The sequence below is a fragment of the Mesocricetus auratus genome, unplaced genomic scaffold, assembly GCF_017639785.1.
Source record: "Mesocricetus auratus isolate SY011 unplaced genomic scaffold, BCM_Maur_2.0 Super-Scaffold_100009, whole genome shotgun sequence".
Lineage (NCBI taxonomy): Eukaryota > Metazoa > Chordata > Mammalia > Rodentia > Cricetidae > Mesocricetus > Mesocricetus auratus.
In genome coordinates, this window is record NW_024429193.1 from 5,062,826 (window position 1) to 5,085,377 (window position 22,552).

Genomic DNA, 22,552 nt, shown 5'->3' on the forward strand with positions numbered 1-22,552 from the left:
CTCTGAAATAATTCATCTCTGCCTTAGCCTTGAATGAATGTGACATCAGGCTTAGCATCTTCCTACCACACAGACAAACTCCACAGGGAGTTCTGTGAATTCACCCTGCGTGTGAGGGACTTCTAACACCACCATTGAGGCAGCCTCCGCCTTACCTGCGTAGTGGGGCACTGTAGCTTCAGCATCATGGATGGGCTGGTGCACCGGAACAGGTTGAAGTAAAACAAGATGGTCTTGTTCCTGTTCAAAAAGGAAACAGTTTTATCAGCAACGGCGGAGAGGCTCTACAGACGCTTTTAAAGCATGGCTCTTAAAATCAGCTTCATCCCCGGGCGTTGGTGGCACACGCCTTTAATCCCAGCACTCGGGAGGCAGAGGCAGATGGATCCTCTGTGAGTTTGAGGCCAGCCTGGACTACAGAGCGAGTTCCAGGACAGGTTCCAAAACAGTACAGAGAAACCCTGTCTCAAAAAACCGAAAAAAGAAAAGCAGTTTTGTCTTCTGTGTACGATGCGGCATAGTCTCAGACCACCTACACGTCGCCTAACAGCCGGATGGATCACTGTTTTGTTATTACTAAAAGCTGAAGTAAATTGTCTACCAGCAAGGAACTGTTCATCATGAAGCAGGCGATCGCTTAGCTGTTGGGAATGAGGCTGACACACACACACTTAACTAGGAGAAATTAGTGATATATTTATTTCAGAAAGAAGCTTCCCTAAAAGGTCATCAAGATACAATTTGACTGTGTGGAAATAAGTATCAAAGTATACACAAAAAGAAACCACAACACCTAAATTTGGGGATTATATTCCTTCATCCGATTTTTGCACTTACGGATTTCTTTAACGTGAGAATGTATTATGTTGGTGGTGTAAAAAAAAAAAGCAGTGGTTACACTCTCTATTGCAAACTGTACACAGAGGCAGCCATGAACTTTCAGTGGAAGATCACACTGTCATTTGAGGTTCCCTCTGAATGTCAGCTATCTCCTTAGGGAGACGAGGACCACACAGCTCTGTCCACTTCACGGCGGTGTAGAAAGTACCTAAGACAGTGCTGGGATCAAGCAGTGGTTCAATGTCATTCAATACACAAAAGAAAAATGTGGGTGTGTGCTCCAGAGCGAACCAAGAGCACCGCTATTTTGCAATCTCTCTTCAGAGAGAGGGGAGTCTGGAAGGAGAATGAGTCGAATCTGAACCCGTGTGTGGGGGGGAGTCTCTTGTAGCATGTGTTGAAAGCTCAGCAATCTTCATTAGATGAAGTTCCCATAGTAGCCAGAAGGTGGCGGTGCAATCTACCAAATTCCCACCTTTTAGTAGCAATACTGGAGAACAGGACTTTGAGCCCTGGGTCATGAGCAACTTCCCCTGGGCAGAGAAAGTTGCAGAAGGCAGAGCACATGCTGAGCCCACCTGCAGGCTCAGGGACGAACACCCTTTCACTGGTGATGTTTGTGTTCAGATCATAACGCCAATGTTCCTTTTGTTCCTGAATATTTGTAAAGTGCTTGTTTTTCCCGGAAGGCCGATTACCTTGTAATTTTGTTTACCATGTTTTTGGTGGTTTCCCTTTCTCCCCCTTTAAGACAGGGTCTCTCTGCGTAGTCCTGGCTGTCCTGGAACTCACTCTGTAGACCAGGCTAGCCTGGAAATAAGAGATCTGCCTGCCTCTGCCTCCCGAATGCTTACAGGGCTTACAGGGCTTACAGGGATGGGTCACAACGGCTGGCCCTCTTGGAGGTTTACCCTCAATGGCAAATTCCTTCAATATTTCTGTTACATTTTCAGTTTTGCTGTTACGTTTAACATGTTTAGCCCATAGTTTTACTTGCTTTTTATTGTTTCTTTCCTAGCTTTATATTTTAAACACTTGACTGTTCTCATATTGCAAAACAATTGTTTACTTCTTAAAGAGACCACAGTAGGATCGTGTAACACAGAAGGGTCTGTGCTCCCAACTGACCTGGTTTTCTCTTTTTGCCTCAGAAAGCATCTGTTGGAGACTTCACAACTGCACAGACAGGGGAAGCGTTGGTTCTTGGTTTTCCCTTGGGCAAAGAGTCTGTGCTACATCAGAGATGTTCCTGTTTCCTTTTTGTATTTTGCAGAAATTCTTCACTTACCTTCTTGGGACTTATTTCTGAATCTATCTTCTGAGAGTTACACAAGTTTTTCAGTTTCTGAATTCTTCCAGAATTATCTCAGCCATTATTTGTAGCATCCTTTTGGTCAATATTCTTCCTTTCTTTTTTTCTTTCTTTCCTTTCTTCTTTCTTTCTTTCATCCTTTCTTCCTTCCTTTCCACAGTCAGCATTTCAACGTCACTTCTTTTCCGGTCTGCTTTTTTCCCCCTACTTTACTTTATTTTGGTTCAGGGCTCTGCTTCCTTCATCAGAGAGACCAGAATCAGTGACCGAGATGTCTCACACGCAGTTCGAGTCTTCCGGGCTGCTTGGTTGGTAGGGCGCCCACCCTCTTACCAACAGCCAAGTTCAATTCACACTTTTTGTCATGAAACATGACTTGAAGCTTCTCGCCAGTTTTGATGTGTTGTCGTTTTTCTGGCATTTCCCCAAATCTGGGATCCCTGAAACCCACCTAAACTGCTGCTCATTCATTACTTCTTGAGTGGATGACATTTTTAAAGTTTTACTAAAGACACAGAAACCCCAAAGGAGATCCCGACAGAGACCCACACAGCTCCTCGCTTCTCTTTCGGGTTCCAGTCTGAGCTCCTAGACCGCAGTTTTATAAATACACCCCTGGCTGCTGTTACTCTCTGGTCTTTACTGATACGTATATAAAACCTGCGCTGTCTCCGGGTTCATATATATCTCTATAAGTGCTTTCACTTATCATTAGTTAAATCAATAGCATACCTTGAAATAACTTTTTGTGTAAATTTTTAATTGGCATACCTTTATTATAATAATTAAGATATCAACTCCACAGGATCTGTCTTAGTCAGGGTTACTATGTGATGAAACCCTGTGTGATAAAAGCAATCTGGGGAGGAAAGGGTTTGTTGAGCTTATGTTTTCCCGTCACTGTTCATCACCAAAGGAGGGCAGGGCAGAAACTCACACAGGGCAGGAACCTGGAGGCAGGGGCTGATGCAGAGGCTGCTTACTGGCTTGTTCCTCATGGCTTGCTTATAGAACCCAGGACCACCAGCCCAGGGATGGTTCCATAATGGGCTGCCCCTTCCCACATCAGTCACTAACTAGGAAAGCCCCCTACAGGCTTGTGTACATCTGGGTCTTTGGAGGCATTCTCTCAGTGGAGGCCCCCTCCTCTCTGACGACTTTAGCATGCGGCAAGTCGACATAAAACCAGTCAGGACAGGATCAAATGCCCTCTTCTGGCCTCATGTGTATCCATGTATGCATGCTTACAGACACACACACACATACACACACACACAGAACAATACAACATGTTAAGTGAAACCTTTTCCTTGCCAGCCACTTTGGTTTTTCCCCACCAGTCACCTGGGCTCTGCCACGTTGTAGTCCCCAAATAGCACACAAGACACTGTTGGCCTTGCTTGTTTCTTACTGGCTAGCTCTGATTTAAGTATTTACCCCATAATTGTTCATCTAAGTATTTCTCTTACCGGAAAAAAGGGTCCGGACTTCTTACCCTTGTGGCAGCTACATGATGACTCCCTGTGTTTCTCCTTCCCAGAGTCCTCCTCGACTCCTAGGCCCACCTATCTTGCTTCCTTATTGGCCAACAGTACTTTATTGGCATATACATAGGACTTCCCCATCAACAATATAATACACACACAACACATACAACACACACACATGCAATACATAAATAATACACTTAAAAAGCTACTGGGAGGCTTAAGTACATTGATATAGGCTTAAGGTTCAGAAAGGAAAAAGTATGTAAGTTTATTTATATAACAATTTTTGTATGAGACTGAAAATATTAAAAAAATCCTATTATCCAACAAATTATTTTTAAATAATTGGTTTTGCAGTTGGGGGAAAAACAGTTTTGGTTCCTGTTTCATCCTATTCATATAAAAAGTAAGCTCCAGCCAAGCTGGAAATTCAGATCTAGAAAAGGAAATTGTAATGACTGCCATAGAGATACCAGCAAATGGTGTCCTCAGGATCACCACACAGAAGCAACTAAGAGCAAATATGATCAGGGCAGGCTTCAGCAATCATGAGCACTTTCTCCAGTGGGTCTGCTAAATTTTATTAAATGATGGACCCGAACTGTCACTCACATGTGGCTGAAATCTGTTCCAGTTCAGATTTTTTTTTATCAGACACTGTATTTGAATGAATAATCTGTCAGGCAAGAGTCACCTCTGGATGGTCCTTCCACACCGCAATTTGGGGCGCTACCTCTGGGTCTGACGTAAGTGGGTCATGGACTTAGGTCTGAAAGACCTGTTACTTGAAACCCTTTTAACAAATAGCCTGTTTCAGAGTAACTGGGGACTTAGAGATGTCTATGTTTTCTTTTGTCACCTCCTGGTGATTTCTTCCCCCACCCCTAGTGTAAAAGTCTCAGATACTTTTAAGGCTTCCAAGGTGAAATTACAGTTACGGTCTGGATTCAAATTTAGTTCAGGTGTCTGTTCCCCTTTTGCAGGGGAAACGTTCTCCAAATCTGCCTTGATGTGACTAAGGGTTCCCTCTCCCCACTCCGAGTTTCTGTTTTCTCTATTACATACACTTATCCTACCTATGAATTCTTCAACTCTTTGCTGAATGCCTGTCTTTAAGTCCATACATCTCTTGGCCTGACACATCCTCAGTCCTGGGTGGCACTACAGAGACGCGATGGAGCTTCTGGGCTGTTGTTTTTTTTTTTGATTTTTTGTTTTGTTTTGTTTTGTTTTGCTGGTGGACACCCTGTTGTTAATTGGCCTTTTGTCTTTCCACAATTATCCCAAACCAGCAATCACAGAAACTCAACTGGTTGCAGAGGGAAAGCCCATTAGTGAAGAAAGAAACAAACCGTGGGAAAGGTGTAAAGGTTTTCTAAAAAATGTGAGATACGGCTTTTGTCTGTCTGCTGGGTTTTCAATAAATATGTAGAAAATTTGCTTTCAAACAGAGCCGCTTCTGTTTTGGTCAACACTGGACACATCTTTTTTCCAGCTACCAGGGCACTGTCTACTGATGAGTTACCCCCAAAGAGCACTGAAGATCTGGGGACACTTCAAAAGGGCAGAGCGATTGTCGGTAAACACAATGGCAAAGACAGCCCAACACTGGCAAGGTGCCGACATTTCAGCAGCTGCCCAATAGAGTCATACCATAGCCCAATCCAAAGGGCATGCTCTAAATATGGCTGCCAGCAAGTCCCTGGTCCCATCCTGGCTTTAGAATTTTGTTTTCACCGATAAGAGCGGAGTTGCAGAGGATGAGGGTCTTTCCCCCCCAAACCACTTGCTTCTGCCTGTAAGAAAAGAGACAGCAGAAGCCTCCTTGGTGAGTCTTAACCTTCCCCAGAGATCCCTCGGGACTGATGACGCTAAGGTGTTTAGGTTCCTGTTAGACAGTAAAGCCACGCAAAGCACAGTGGCCATACTCACTCGTTGGGGGTTCCCTTCTGGCCACAAAAGTGTCCCTGGCTGTCTGTAGGATAGGCCACTCTCCTGGGGTCACCATGTATCCAAGCTGCGGGAACAAGGAAGGACAAAGTCTCCATCAGCAACATCTGGCTGAAGGCAGTCTGATCTGAGAGATTAGAATTGCCACGGCAACGCTCACCTTCCCCCCCCCCCAGTCATAGAACATTATTGATTTTCTTCAAAGAGTAATTTCTTAATGAAAAGTAAAATAAAATATGGATGAATCGGTCTGGAAGCACTGGGTTTTTTTCCTTCTCCCTGGATTCATCTGGGTTGCAGCCAAAACATGAGGTAATGCACTTGGAAAATGACAGTTATTAAAACGGGAAGGGGGAGGGCACAGACAGAAGCCCTCTTGAAAAGGAAGAGGCCTTTTCTAAAGCTCAGGCACAGATGACTTCATGCTGGAGCTGATAGATTGACTCCAGGCAGCATGATGTAATGCTGTGGGGGTATACAGAAGTAAGACACACTTCAAAATTCAACACAGGGAGCCGACTAGGTCTCTGGTTTCCCAGGACATTCAAAAGGCAAACAAGGACACAGTAGAGTCAATCACAGGAACGATCTTTGTCCGGTAATCTCAGAGCTTAATACGGGCACCATAGGTCCCTGATTTCAGGATAATAAGGACTGTGTTTTCTGTGGAGGTGCTGGGCTCTGCTTCACACGAACTCATCACCTGTTTTGTTTGTGGGTTGTAAACTTAGCCCCACAGGTAGATGACAAGCCTACAGGAGGTAACAACCATCACTAAATAGCAGATGTTTGCCAATTCTAGCTGAATTTATCTACCTTCTCAAAGTTTGAACAACACAGTGTTGAATGTCTAGGCTGAGGATGAAAACACATCTTTCTCCTTTGCTTCCGATAACCCTGCTCAGCCATCTCCTTCCCAACACTTACTGGACTTGGCAGTTTGCCTCATGATTCAATCGCCCTCAGGAGTGTGGCTGGTGTGACTTAAGATGATAAAAAAAATCAATTTTCCAAATGAGGGCTGTAATAAGGAGGATTTTTTCCTCAGTATTTTTCTCACCAGCCTAAGCTCTTCTGTTCAGTGTCTAGTGTTGAAGGTTCCTCTGTCTACTCCACTCTAATGTCACAGAGACCAAAATCATCTGCATCTCCCAATACTGTCTGGTGAGACTGAGTAGCTCTCCCTCACCGTGTCTTCCTGTCCTTATTTTCCAGAATAAAAGAAGAAGTATAAATAAGTGTGTAAATGACATCCGAGTGCTCAATGCTCATTTAGACCATTATTACACTGTTTCTGTGCATATGTTTGCCATATATTGGCTAAGCCTAATAAAGTGGTCCAATTTTATCCAACTCTATGCTTCAAAGCGTCTCTTTTAACTTATCCTTAAAAAGTTTTATACTGTTTTTCTAAATAATTATTAACTGAGAATTAAGCACTTGATTCTTTTTTCATATAATTTTTCTTTTACTCTTCTGGACTTCATGTATACACAGTGAAATATGACCACCTCGGCTCCAACATCCTCCCTACAAGTCTCCCCATGTGACCTTAACAGAGTTCCCTCCCAGCTTTATGTCTTCTTTTTTTTTTTTAATAACCCACCAAGCCCAGTTAGTGTTGCTCATACATGCGTGAATGTGGAGCCTTTCAGAGGAATATGGAAACCAGTGCCACACCCTTAAAGAGGATGAAGGATGGCCCTCCCTTCTCTTGTAATTGTCAAAGGCCAAAAGCTTCTCAGTAAGGGCCTGGGGCCTAGAGAGTATCCACCATATTTAGGTATCTATTTCTTATTATTCATAACCCATATCAAATTATGTATTTGTTGCGAATCTCAACTTTCTAATTAGCTACCAAAGCACAGAAATGATGGTATAAAAATTGCATAGAATATCGGGGCTGCCAAAGAAGATAAATGGAGGTGGGACATTTAGCCTGTGCTCAGAACCCACTGTGGATTCTGTGATGCTAGCTCTTGATTTAATCCCTCAGAGATCAAAATCTGATGCTGGAGTTGGATGCATCTGCTTTGTTGGGAGTGGGGTATGGACAGCTCCTTGAAGCTTCCACGGGTACAATGGGCTGGACCCAGGGAAGACTAAGGACGATAAAAAGGGAACAATAATAACTGGGACACGGTGGTAGGCAGCTGTGGTCATTGGAGAACTTCTGTGGCCCCTGGTCACGCTTGCAGAGAGCGGTTGTACACCCACCCCCAGGACTGTAAACACACGTTGATGACGGGTTGAAGGGCAGTGGGGTTCTTTTACAGTGTAGATCAGTAATTAAGGACTTAATTAAGTGACCACCGTGTGTTGTGAGTCAGAAGCCATTTCGGGGATGAACGCATGTCAGGGTTCTCAAAAAGAACAGAAAGGGGAGAGCGAAGTTTACAGAGGGCTCAGTGAAGAAGGGGGACTTGAGAGAAACCCTGAAGAACGGATTAGCGTCCTGACATGGAGCTGGGCGGGGCCAGGAACGGCAACTGAAAGAGCTTGGTGGTAATAGAAGCTCCCTTCCCCAAAGTCTCTGTTTGTGATGGGTCAGAGTCTCTGCTACACCTGGGGCCTCGCGTGACTCACACACCTCACGGTGACTCTAAGAGGCTGCCATCCTTTTAAACTAAGCTTGGTATTGGGGTTTATTTCTCAAAACCTCACATTTCTAAGTGACATAGCCAGGTTAGTTTTGTAGCTTCATGAGGCCTTTAGCTTTACCCACCATACTACAGAGGCAAAGAAGCTAAAATAGATAAAAGAAGTAGAAAGTCCTTCTATAATAAAACATTTAGCTACATCGGGTATTAAAAAATAATCTCTTTATGAAAAGGTCAAATAGATTAATAACAACGCCTCCTGATAATAAATTAGGAGTAAGTTTGTTTTAGTTTCTTTCCTTTGCTGTGATCAAAATACCACAAAAAGACAACTTAAGGGAGAAAGGGCTTATTTCAGCTCACATCTCCACGTTATCATTGCAGAGAAGTCAAAGCAGGAACTTACAGCTCCTGATCACATAACACCCATCAGCAGCAGCAGAGGGAAATTAACCCTGCATGCTGGCTTGAGCTCAGCCCAATTGCTCCACACTGACGGAATCCAGGATCTCCTGAGTGGTGACAGTACTGTCCATGTTAAGGTTGGTTCTTCCTACATTGCTTAAGTAATCAAAACACCTCCCAGACATGCACAGGCCAACCTGCCTAGAGAGTCCCCCAGTGAGACCCCACAATCCAGACATGCACAGGTCAACCTGCCTAGACAGTCCCCCAGTGAGACCCCACAATCCAGACATACACAGGCCAACCTGTCTAGACAGTCCCCAGTGAGACCTCACAATACCTCCCAGACATACACAGGCCAACCTGTCTAGACAGTCCCCAGTGAGACCTCACAATACCACCCAGACATACACAGGCCAACCTGTCTAGACAGTCCCCAGTGAGACCTCACAATACCTCTCAGACATACACAGGCTGACCTGTCTAGACAGTCCCCCAGTGAGACTCCTTTCCAGGTGACTACAAGCTATGCAAAGCTGGCAATGTAACCTACCATCACAGAGCTTGTTAACAGTAAAAAATTACGGTTAGAAAATCAAGTGTCCCCTCCCATGGCTACGGTATCCCTAGTGCAGAATTTTCAGGGTGGAGGACCCTGGAAGGCGATGGCTCTTGAGGATTTTGAAGTAATTAGTGGGTTAACCCACTGATAACTCTGTCATTTGATGGCACTGTGGAAAGGTGGTGGGACTTAGGACAGGAGACCTACCTGAAGGAGGTAGGTCACTGGGGGGGGGGTCACCGAGGGGAAGCGCTGCTGGTGGGCTGAATCTTGTCTCTGGCCCTGCTACCTTCTCTCTGCTTCCTGCCCACAATGAGGAAGGACCCAGTGTTCCCACCATGGCGTTAAGCTTTGCCTCAGGCATAGCAAGGAAGCTAGCTGACCGTGGGCTGAATCCTCATTTTATTTTAAATACTGAGTTTCTGCAATCTTTTTTAAAAGACTTATTTATTTATTTATTTATTATGAATTCAGTGTTCTGCCTGCATGTATCCCTGTAGGCCAGAAGGGGGCACCAGATCTCATTACAGATGGTTGTGAGCCACCATGTGGTTGCTGGGAATTGAACTCAGGTCCTCTAGGAGTCAGTATTGGTCACAGTGATGAAAAGGCCAGCTCACACATCCAGAGACAAAAGAAGAATAAAGATGAAGGTGTCTAAGAAGGAATTCCCTTCTGCACCTCCTGGTGCTGCCCTGTGGCTGCGTTTACTGAGTGGTGAGGAAGCCTGGCCACAGATGGTGTGCGTTTGAGCCAGAAGTGATCCAAGCTGCCCAAAGAGGAGGAAAGGAGACGCATGGCAACAGAAGCCGTGTTTGACACTGTTCAGAGAGTCAGGGACGTCACATTCCACGTCATTCGTGCAAGTTTTCTACACATGCAATTTCCAGAGCAGGATGTCTGGTGTAGAGGTCACATGTCCACTAAGACCTAGATGGAGTATGAGAACAGGCACCGGATATGAGTGTAAAATACCTGACTTGTTTTATTTTGTATTTTGAGATAGGGTCTAATGTATACCAGGCTAGACTACAGCACTGTCTCACCAGCTCCTAGGGATAACTTAAAAAGACCACTTTAGCTGAATCTGATGTGCGCACGCATGCATGCGTGTGTGTGTGTGTGTGTGTGTGTGTGTGTGTGTGTGTGTAGGGGGAAGTAGAGAAATTGTACACTCGCACATTCTGTTGAGGTAGCTCACAGAGGATGGACAAATGTTGGCAGAGACAAGTGAAAGCCTTATTTGGGCAAATGACCTTATCGCTCATCTCAAGGAAATATTTATCCTGAATGCCCAGGACAGCTGCGTAAGTCACTCACTATTTAACACCTCTCTCCATGTTTTCAGAGTAAGTGCCAGTTGTACTTTTGGGCCGAGCCGAAAAGTAGCATCCGCTATAAAAACCCTCCGGCAAGGAGAAAATGATCAGCCCCAACTGCTCACGCTGACACTTAAAAATTGACTGCAGATCTGTTTGGGGCAGCTAAGGCACTCGCTAAGTACTTGCTGTGTGGGGAAGCTGGCTCTAGATCATCAGTGTGTACCCCTTAAAGGTGCATCTTAACTGTTCTAGTATGTGAGGAGCAGGCCTGCCAAATTGTGTTTATGGCTTTTTAACACAAGCAATTTACAAATGCAATGAAGCAGATAATAGGGCACATGAAGCCGGATCTGAAGATCCGTGTTGACAAGGCCGCCAAGGAAGGGAAGCAGTCCTGTCTGCAGTCGCCTGCGTTAGCCAAATGATCCTCGTTTTACAGACAGCCTCTTCAACCAGTGGTGAGCTTGGGGTCCTGTCCTTGAGTGCAAGCCAGTCCCTCTCATGCTACCAACACTTCTAGAAATCTGGAAAGTGCACGTGTGCTCGGGTGTGCACAGCAGAACCCAACCAAAGGTCAAAATCACTCAGACAAACTCAGATCTACAGCCAAAGACCAAACGCTTCCTTTGTAAACTGAAGAGCTCTGAAACAGGTGTGTGTGTGTGTGTGTGTGTGTGTGTGTGTGTGTGTGTGTGATTTCTTTTATAAACATAAAGAAAGCAAAAGGACATGTCATTGTGGCCCCTGTCACACTGTTAGTGCACAACACATTTCTCATTAATAAAAGTATGGTAGAATCATTCTCAAAATAACGGAAATATTTGTTTTTTAAAAAATCACCTCTTAATTGAAGACATTTTACTTTTGCTAGAGCAATGTTTTTGTTTTTTAGCTATGACTTGACAAGTAGGTTCCTTTTGGCCTCAGAGAACCACAGGATGCCTAGTGGAGTGCAGAGGTGGCCAGGGGTGAGAGCCCCTGTGGTGGGCCTCATAGGTGGGAATGTAATTTGCTTAATTATCATGGAAAATGGGTTGTTCAAAATACTGAAATTAGAATTATCAGCAACCACCTTCTGGGGACACCTCCGAGGACAAATAAAGAGGTATCTGCATTTCCACGTTGACTGCAGTGTTGTTATTCACGATATCCAAGACAGAACCAATCCTCAACAGGAGGATGGCTAAGGGAAGTGTGTGCACACACACACATGGAATGCACATCTAAAATATCCCCAAAGGAAGGGAACCTGACTGATTGTGGCAGCAGGGGTGAACTCAGAGGCACGGAAAAGAAACCAAGTTTCACTAATAATGTGTGAGCCTAACAAGCATCAAAGGAGAAGGTAGAGCAGCGGCTCCTGGGACAGGAGCAAGGGGACAGGGAGGTGGGGAGAAGCAGCTCAAGAGATACAGACGTCAGATCAAACAGGAGATGACAGCAGCAGCTGGTCCAGGAGGGACACATAATTCACAGTCCCCTTCCGGTGCAAGGCATATCTGAATGAGAAGGCTTCAAGGCCCGGGAGGTAGTAGGGATTCGATGGAAACAATGTAACTAAACATGATCCGCAATGTAACTAAACATGATAGGGCCTTAAAGGGAAGGAGAGAGAGAGGCTTCTCTTCAACACCTAGAGGGGAGCTCCCTTAGAAGTGAGAGAGGGAGAGGGGAGGGGGAGGGGAAGAAAAGGGAAATGGAGGAGGGAGAGGGAGGGGTGCCATGATGAAAAGGGAGGGAGAGGGAGAGGGAGAGAAGTCCTTTATTGGGGGCAGGCAGATATCCTCAGAGAGCAGCCTTCATCTCCGGACCAAACCCTGGTCTATCTCAGCGGCAAGGAGTCTTCTTAGTGCAACACCTAGGTCAGGACTTTCACAACTTTTTGGGGGTGGAGGGGCGTTTCACGCTCGGATTTAGATTTAGTTCAGCATGGCACACCTGACAGAGGAGTGAGAACGAGAAGTCACAGCATGGACTTCTTAACTCTTGGAACGTTAAGTCACAGCATGGATCTCTTAACTCTTGCACCAGACGGAGCTGCAAGGGAGCATGGCCTGATTCCAGCTATGGGATCCGGGCTAAAGGTGTTCCAAAGATGAACCTTTAGGTTCAATATGAGTGACTTCTAGTGACCTAATGCACAGTATACTCATGGCATACTTGAAAGTTTTGTCAAAGAGCACATAAGTATCACCCCCGCCCCCCCCAACAGACACAAAAGGTAATTATGCCAAGGAATGAACGTTAATCAGCTTAATTATGGTAATAATTATACAAGCTACACTATTAGCAAAATGCCAGGCTGGGGCTGGGGACAAGGCTCAGTTGGGAGAATGTTTTAGTTGTGTGTAAGGCTCGGGGGGGGAGGCTTACTATCTCCAGTTTAAAAAGCCTCCACGTCACACATCTCAAATTCCTACAGTACTCTGCCAGTTGTGCCTTAGTAAATGCAAAAATGAAATGAACGAAGATATATAATATATAAAATACATAATGTTTGCTTGAATAGTAATGGCCCCTGCTTTTCTATATAGAAAGACTCAAAAGCATCCTAGAACTATCTGCATTCTTGGAAAGGTCACACGAGTGAGTGACCTTGCTTAGGGATAGGAGTTTTCTCCCTTCCTCAGACCCATGATGGGAAAAAGACAAATTTGTTCTAAGAGACGAAAGGGAGAGCCCTGCAGACTCCTGAGACTTCACATCAGGGTAGACCCACCTTCTCAGCTAGGTGTCCTGGCCAAAACGGACACCAAGGTAACACCACAGAGACAACGCTAACCCTCAGGTCCTGCTCCTACTTCCTGGGCCGGGCTGTCTGGTTCTCTGCTGGCTTTCCTTCAGGCATACTGTGTTTAGGTGCCTGCATCTCCTCATAAACCGAGGAGTTGGAGATGTGGGGGAAAGTTTGGCTTTTACTTGGGGTCTGCCAGATAGAAAGTCGACATCGTAACAGGATAATTTTCCCAGGATGCCCAGTGTAGACTGTTGTCCTCACCCCATCTTGGAGGCTTTTTCCTTACTCTTGAGTTTCTCAAGGTAGGAGCACAGAGATCTGGGCTTGTCTGCATGAATGTTCCTACTAACTTCCCAATCTTCTCAGCTAATAGGGGTGATTTACTCCAGGAAGACATTAAAAACCAAACAGACTTTGGGCTCCAACCTGAGGTACATCTTAAGAAATGTAGCCATGGGATTAAGCTGTTAAAGTGGAAATGCACTTAGAGAGAAAAACAAAATGGAAATGTGTTGAATGTTAAAATTGTGGTGTTTTTTTATACGGATAATGTTAGCTCAGCGTTTGCAGAAAACAATTTGCATAACAAGAATTCCTGTGTCTTTTTTCTAATTAATGAAATAATTGAAGAGCAGCCACCTGTGAAGAAGGACAAAGACAGTTATTATCATAAATGTTTGTGTGATCATTTGTGGAGACTGGATTCCCTTCTACCCGACCCCCCACTCCATACCCTCAATAAGAGACTTTCTTTCTGTCAGCTGAACGATAAGTGCCTTCCTCACATGCAAGCATTACCCTGGCTGGCCACACCCCCGCACAAAGCACAAAGACAGTGTACTGGTTTCTAAACTCTTACTCTTTGAGGATCCACTACCCAGATCACAAATAAGTACACAGAGACTTTTATTCTTCCTTATGGATGACCAGCCTTAGCTTGGCTTATTTCTAGTCAACTTTTCTTAAATTATCCAATCTGTCTTTTGCCTCTGGGCTTTTACCTTTCTCTATTCTATATACCTTTCTTTACCTCTTAGTCCATAGCTGGCTGCATGGCTGGGTGGCTGGGTGACTGGGTGGCTGTGTGGCTGTGTGGCTGGGTAGCTGTGTGACTGTGTGGCTATGTGACTGGGTGGCTGCGTGGCTGGGTGGCTGGGTGGCTGTATGGCTGGGTGGCTGCGTGATTGCATGGCTGGGTGACTAGGTGACTAGGTGACTGGGTGACAGGGTGGCTGGGTGGCTATGTGACTGTGTGGCTATGTGACTGGGTGGCTGTGTGGCTGTGTGGCTGTGTGGCTGGGAAGCTGTGTGGCTGGGTGGTTCTTTGTGCTCCTCCTTCTTCTCTTTTTCTCCTCTATTTACTCTCTGCCTGGCAGCCCCATCTATTCCCTCTCCTGCCTAGCTATTGGCCACTCAGCTCTTCATTAGACCAATGAGGTGTTTTAGGCAGGCAAAGCAACATAGCTTCACAGAGCTAAACAAATGTAACATAAAATAATGCAACACAGATTTGCATCATTAACAAATATTCCAGGGCATAAATGAATGTAACACATCTTCAAGCCTTCCACAACTGAAAGTATCTGCCTCGTTGATTTTTTTTTGTGTGTGTGTGAGAAACAGAAATGGCTCCTCCATAGTGTGATGGGTTGAATGAGAAATGCTCCCCATAGGCTTGGGTCTTTGAACACTTGGTCCCCAAGATGACACTGTTATTTAGGGAGGCTTATGAAGGGCATTGTTGCTGGAAGAAGCACATAGTTGGGAAGGGCACTGAGTATTGAGCATTAAAGCCTCACACCATGTCGGGGGCTGTATATTTGGAAATCTATTCCACCCTGCCCTGAGTTCAGGAGAGCCTAGATTTCTGTTGTCTTTTAGATGTCAGCTAATAGTTGCTGGATGTCCTAGCCTCAGTGGAGAATGGCTCCTATCTAAATAACAATAGATTTGGGCCAGGGTGAATTTACAGCCACCCAGAAGGCTAGTGAAGCGCATGCTGGGGTAGCATACCTGAGGGCTTGAGTATGGGCTGCAAAGGAATATCTTTAGGATCAAGGGAAATAATTGCTATCGGCCATGTATACACGATAGTAGATGTCTTCCTCCATAGCCCCCACCTTTGGATGGTTACTTAAGATGATGCAAGAATAAACTGGAGGCTTTCCGTCTTAACTGACCCAGCTCTCCTGATATGATCTTTAACACCAGACAGCTAGCCTTCCCTCATCCACACTCTGCCACTCAGGAACGGACCCGGGGTAGTTGGGCTGGTCCCGATCATGGTCCCAAAGACATCCATCAGTCCGTGGCAACACAATATCCAGTTTTCTCCCTCTGCTTATGGCTTGTGCTAAGAGATGAGCTTGCTCAGCTCCCTGCTGTCATCTGCCACTTCCAGGAAGGATTCCCTTGCCCTCCGGAACCACAAGCCAAATTAGCTTCTTCTTTTGCCTTGAATATAGTACTTTTACTACAGCGACAGGAAAGTAACTAGAAGGCATGCAAGCATGGTAGCACTCATGAAAACATTACAGATAAACGGTGCGCCCGCCAGGGCCCTGATCTAACAGAGATGGCCAGGTACCACGGTGCCAACACCACCAGTGAAGGTGACTTCTCGAGGGAAGCCAATTATTCTTTCGCTTACAGCCTTTCCTAACATCTCTAGTTGTCCCTGCCAATTGTTCCCCTTCAGTCTTCTTCCAGCCTACTATTAACTACAGCAGGGATGGAGCTAATAGTTTGAAATCCAGCAAACGAAGCTAGCTATCGTTGAGGGATCAAGTAAGATTATGGGTAGTTAGTGTGTTTCTTGAGTCATTTGCTTCCAGCAGTGGTGTCGGGATTAATTTGGGAGAAATGCTGAATTAATTTTTGTTTTTTGGTTTTATGAGACAGGGTTTCTCTGTATTGTTTTGGAGACTGTCGGTCCAGCCCAGCCTCGAACTCACAGAGATCCGCCTGCCTCTGCCTCCCGAGTGCTGGGATTAAAGGTGTGCGCCACCACGGGCTAAATGCCGAATTAATTTAATGTCCAATACTGACTTTGATCTGTTCTCCAATTTGTCAGGAATAGGCCTAAAGTAAGGAGTGCTGTTCCTCCTTCCTGCAATTCCCATTAATTCTCGAAGCTAGCTGTGTTCTTCATGGATGCGCCAGGTGAGTGACCCACCACTAAGACAATTTGCTACGTGAATTAAAACATTTAGGAGACCTTGAACATAAAGGTGGCATTCTTGTCTTGCTCCAGAGGCACTTATGTTGGGCACTCCTCCGTTGACCCTACCAGGAGCAGAGCTGACTTGACAGTCCCTATAAGAACAGAGACCTACCCTACACAGAGACCCAGCCTACTGTTGACTTAGGCCTCGTGTGGGAAGACTCTGCACACAGCAGGAGCCCTTTGGAGAGTTCCTGTGTACACTCAAACTTTAATAGCCAAAATTACAGGTTGTCAATCACATGGAAAACAAATGTATTGCAATTTAGAACAACTAAATTATTTATGCATTATCTAGTACTCTCACTAGCACTGCTGACAATGGTTGGACACTGCAGTTTTTCCCACACAACTGGCCTTGAAAAACCAGGGAATGTTTCTATTCTTCCTAGGGCATGAGATGTTTAAATAGTTGTCTACACTCCCCCACAAAATAGTATAAGAATCTAGACCTGCCTGAATACAAAGTCTCCCACTCTTTTACCACACATTGTAATTCTATGACAGTAAGTAAAAATTGACATCTGTTTCTGTAGACTAGAAAAATGTGTCCTAAAGTTGACAGACTAAAATCCCACCTGGCTATGAAAATATTTTATACTACTCAAACCACAGATTGTGTTCAATCTACACTAACGCTTGGGATTTCCAAAGTTAAAATATTTAGGAGAAAGAAAAATACTCTGTGAGCCCTATCAGAGCACATTGCTTATCCTTCTCTGCGCTCTGCTGTCCTAGATTTTATACAGTTCTGTATAGTTTGCATAGTGACACAGACATTAACTTAGGGGAGTCACTTTTTGGGAGGCCGGGTTACTTTTAATTTCCATTCTCAGGACAGATCTCTTACTAGGGGATAAAAAGAAAAACCAAAATCTTTTCGAGTGCTCTGAAACATGGGGCAAGTTTCTCTCAATGTTAACCACAGGTCAATAATTATTGGTGTTGGAAGCTTAAGATCTGATTTCCACAGCTCTTACCCTTACAGTGGCAAACCAAGTTTTCTTGAATCAATACCTAGAAGACAGGGTTACACCTCTTGGTGGAACTGTCTAGTGTACTAACTACAATTATAAGATTTTTTTTTTTTTGGTATTTACGAGACAGGGTTTCTCTGTATTGTTTTGGAGGGTGCCGGTCCAGCCTGGCCTCGAACTCACAGAGATCCGCCTGCCTCTGCCTCCCGGGTGCTGGGATTAAAGGCATGTGCCACCACCGCCCAGCTATAAGATCTTTTTACCAAAAAAAAATACAATGATTTTTTATTTCATTTTGTGCCATTTTCCTTAAAATATATTTGAGTTTGTCTTCTTTGTTTTTCGGTCTAGAAAAATCTTTAACCTAACAGCAAACGAGAATGCCTCTTTCTTGATAGGCAAAGAAAATAGGATTCAATTTAAAAAAAAATGAGTTAGCTGGTGAAATGCATAACCATTGTGCCTTACCCTTGGCTATCTTGTGAATACACAGGTTTATAGATGGCCTGAACCAAGCCAGCTCCTAGTTATGACAGCAGACAGTCGCACTGACGTGATTAGCTCTTCATTAGGATTTAGAAGGTAGAGTCTGCTAAGGAAGGGGCCAGAGACCTCCCCTCCCTTCCCTTCCTTGCTGCTGTCTTAGTTACGGAGCTTTCATTTGCCCACCGGGCTTTGCATCGATTTTTTTGTATTGTTATCCACTACCAAACAAGTCCAGGGAAGAGAGCAGCCGATAACAAGGAGAAAACAACTGATGCTTAAAATGCGATGCTGGCTTGGCTGACCCACTAAGAAACAGTAAATACCGCGTGTACCTGGGGTTACTCACCCACGAGTCCTAACAGAATGTAGCCCATAACAAACAGTGTGAAGATCACACAGCACAGAAGATCCGTACAACTCCTGAAGACAGAAAGGAATGAAGAATTAAAAGGCATCCCGAGTGATTTGTTCACTACACAAAAATGTACGGGAAGGAGGGCAACAGCTACCATCTCCTGGGGCCCACAGCTCTGACAGGCAGGAATGGCGTATCTGCTCAACCAAAGACTGAAGTAGCAGTTGGGGGACGCAGAGCACAGACAAGAGCTCCCCCAGAGTCTAAGTATATATTCTCTCTTGATTAGTTGGAGAAATATTTTTTAAGAGATCAGCATGCGCTAACGTCAAGTAGAGCTTTTCTTTTTATGTGTATGTATGTATTGCATGAGTGTACACACGTGTCTGAATGCATGGTTGTTATCAGGACACTTCCTTGACCGATTTCCATCTAATTCATTGAGGCAGGTCCCTTATTCGAACCTAGAGCTCTCTGATTTGACTCACTGGCCAGCTGGCTCAGGAGATCCCCTGGAGAAGTAACACACCCATCAGCATTTACATGCCTGTAGGGGATTTCTCACTTTCTCAGCATCTCATATAATCAACTGGCAAGTTCTCTGAACTCCCTCTCTTGGATCTGAATTCAAGCAAGGTGCCTCTTGCTTACAGTACAAGCAAGACACCTTCAGAGCTATCTTCTCAGCCCTTGAGTGCTTTTTAAAAGTCTAATTTGAAGCCAGGTGGTGGTGGTGCACGCCTTTAATCCCAGCACTCAGGAGGCAAAGGCAGGTGGATCTTTGTGAGTTAGAGGACAGCCTGGTCTACAGAGTTCCAGGGGTTACACAGAGAAACCCTGTTTCAAAAAACAAAAACAAACAAACAAAAAAGTCTAATTTGGAATTTAGTTTAAGTAGTTTGATCACATGGTTTTATTTTTTATGCGATCCCAACACATGTTCTAAAATAATTTATTCTTTCTCCCTTTATCCACTTCTTTCCCACGTAGGTTTTCTTGGTGTGGTTATTTTACAAAGAGGACTGACAACATTATCTTTCTCTGAGGAACAGAGCTATAGGTATTCTAACACTGATAAAAGCAGTTAAAAGTATTTCCAAACTCTAATCTTCCCAGAACCATGCAACATAGACATCATCAGATTAGGGTTAGAAAGAATGTGGCTCTGAGACATTCATTAATTTACTAATCAGGGTTAAAATGCAACCAGTGGATCAGGAAGAACACCCAAAGTTTCTCTTTTCACTGTTCTAATTTCTATTTTATACGTGTGGGTGTTTTGCCTGTGTGTAATCCGTCCAGCGCTTGTGTGCCTGGTGCCCACTGAGGCCAGAAGAGGGTGTTGGCTCTTCTGGAACTGGAGTTATAAATGGTTGTGAGTTGCCATGTGGGTGCTGGGACTCAGAGCCCAGTCCTCCAGAAGATGTATACAGTGTTCTTGACTTCCCAGTGCTGACACCCAAGGATTTCAAAACAAAATGTTTCCTATTTCCAGTATGATATCGTGTTCAGCTCCCAATGGCTTAAAAGTTCAAGTTGTATCAATAAAGTACGAAACACCACTGCTTCCTTATTTGAAACAACTGTGAATCTATCACTAAGTATAAGAACCAAAGAAAACAAGAAGTCTGGGCACACATGGTGAAGGCTTGTAATCCCAGCACTAAGGAGGATCAGGCAGGAGTACCTAGACGTTGGGGTAGTCTTGGCTGTATGGGGGATACTGTTTAGAGAAAGGAAAATAAAATAAAACAACAGCCTACAGCCTATTTGATGGGATTGGAAGTTGTATGAGAGAATTTTCAAAGCAAAATATTTTAGTTTGGAGGAATCTGGATACACTCATATTTTAGCACAGGTGAGACATGTGTGTGTCTTTGTGTATATTTGCATTTATGTGTGTGCTTGTGTATCTCTGTGTATTTCTGTGTGTGTGTGTGTGTGTGCGCGCGCGCGCGTGCGCGCACATGTATGTACTTTCAGGTAATTACAATTATCTGCTATAATTATCTATTTATTTCTGTCCTTTTCTTCATATTCTCTCCAGGAAAAAAATCAGTGCTTAGAAAGTTACTGGGAAGTATTTTCTTTTGAACCAAATACAAAATACAGCTTATGTCAAATTGTGTGAATCAAGGAATACAGCAGGTTCTTCCTCCTTTATAAGCTTGCAGCTTCTTTGTCCTGTCTTTGGAGCTCTGGACAGCAACCACATCCCAGCGCTCCGCAAGAAACGAGGTGGGCTTATAGATCAAGCATGCCATTTGGATAATTTTTTAAAAAACTCCCCAGACAAATACTGAAATAAGTGGTTAGCAGACTCTCTGTCTGAGTTATTCTCAGTCATATCTGAGCTGGAGGGCAGTCCTGGGTACCATTTCCTCAGGTGGGCTCATTTTCACTGTCACAGCAAACGTTAATGAGAAGTGTGGTAGGAATTAAAAAGTGGGTTGCATCCCCTGGGGTCCCAGAAGGAATATTAATGGAGAAACAGGCCCGACTCTCTTCATTGCCTCTCTCCTTTCAAAGTCTCGTTCTTCCAAAACACAAGGCTGCTCACACTCTGTTCATCAGGAAGCCTCCCCAAACACTCAGCCTGGGGACCTCTGACATGAAAGTCATCAAGTCAAATTGTAAAAGTGCTTTGTTCCCTTGTATCTAATTTCCAAACATATGAATTGTATCCCAATCATATTTGTGCTTACAGATGTCCCCTTTCCTTGTATCTCTAAACGATGACTGTGGTACATGCATGGCCACCCAGACTTAAGTTATTGGGAGTTCCCCTTATTTCCCGTTGTCTCAGCATCTTTTATATCCAGTTGGCAAGTTCTCTTGACGTCCTCTCTGATCTGGCTTCATCCATCTCCCACTTTCTGGCCTTGCTGCCTGGAGTGCGTCTAGGTTCTCTTATCCTCCCTTCAAACTGTTGCTGTGGTCTCTTAACTGGGCTCCCACAAGCAGTCTCCGCCTGGCCCAAATCACTCTATAACCAGATGCCACTGGGACATATGACGTCATTCTCTCTCACTACGTGGCCTCACCACCGCCTCACTTCCTGAATGTCAGCCTCGCGCTAACTCGCAGGCCCAGTCTCCCCCAGTTCCTTCTCCATGTGCGTTGACTTACAACATGTCCAGTCCCTCCACCACATCCAGAGCTTTCTGCTCTCGGCACCGCTCGCCTCCCCTTTAACGTTCATTCTTCCCGCCAGCCTGGTCCCAGAGCCGCGTCAGCCCCAAACGAACACGCAGGGCGCTATATTAATTATGAAACTGTTGGCCGCTTGCTATGGTTTCTCCTTGACTAGCTCCGACTTAATTATTAACCCATAACTGCCCATCTGAGAACTTCCGCGTGGTCTTCTCTTACCGGAGGAAAGGGGTCCGGACCTCTTCGCTCGAGTCCTACGTGGTGACTGACTGTGCCTCTGTTTCCCAGAATCCTCCTCGGCTCCTAGTCCCACCTATCTCGCTTCCCTATTGGCCAACAGTGCTTCATTCATCAACCAATAAGACAAGCATGCACACAGAAGGACTTCCCCCATGACTCCCCCCACCCTGGGTACCCGCAGGCCCCATCAGGCACATCACACATCACGGTTCGCCTCCACCCGTGGGGCTGGAGAACCCATCCAGGAGGCTCCCTTTACTTCCCAAAGCGCCCAAGCTTGAGCTACCCCGTTACACAGAACCTGGTTCTTTAAGCAGCTCAAAACGTGGTCTTTCGTGACACGTTCAACAGGATGAGCACCCTCTCCAATCTGTGCATCTCACACCTACTCTCTCCCTACCGCAACACAGAGGAGGGTGATAGGGATGGGGCGGGGCCCTGCTGTCTACGGCACAGCTAGTGTCCCCTTGCTCATGTGCAGCCACCGAATGCAAGCGATTTTTACTTCCTTATGTGTTTTGAGAAAGGCCAGTTGGCCTGGAATTTGCTATGTAGACCAGGCTAGCCTCAGAGTCTTGAGTCTCTGCCTCCTTCTCGTAGGTTTTCCATTTTTAAGCAGTTAAAAAATAAAACAAAACAGATAGAGCCTGGCATGGAAGCTCACATGTAAATCAGAACCCCGAAGAGGAAGAAGCAGGAAATTATGAGTCCGAGGCTAGCCTGGGCTATGTAGAAACGTGGAACGATCTTGTCTAACAAACAAACAAAAACCCCAAATCACAGTGATCACATTTTGCGACATCAAAAAATATACAAAGTTCAAATTTTAGCATCCATACGTAAAGATTTTTCCAAAGACCAATATTCATTCCCCTGTGCATGGTCCATGGCCAATTCTGT

At 44.9% G+C, this 22,552-nt stretch overlaps 1 protein-coding gene across 7 annotated transcripts in view; it reads right to left on the reverse strand.

Moving 5' to 3' along the window:
* Slc44a5 (solute carrier family 44 member 5) overlaps positions 1–22,552 on the reverse strand; it is a 288,547-nt gene that overhangs the window by 38,999 nt on the left and 226,996 nt on the right. For 4 of the 7 annotated variants that reach the window (XM_040751569.1, XM_040751567.1, XM_040751568.1 and 1 more), the window contains 3 exons: positions 18,251–18,324; positions 5,575–5,659; positions 156–240 (listed from right to left, as the gene is read on the reverse strand). In XM_040751569.1, the coding sequence (XP_040607503.1) occupies positions 156–240; positions 5,575–5,659; positions 18,251–18,324 (244 nt within the window). Of the gene's footprint in view, positions 1–155; positions 241–5,574; positions 5,660–18,250; positions 18,325–21,631; positions 21,683–22,552 lie in introns of those variants that run through there. The other 3 variants (XM_040751571.1, XM_040751570.1, XM_040751572.1) reach the window with 2 other exon arrangements.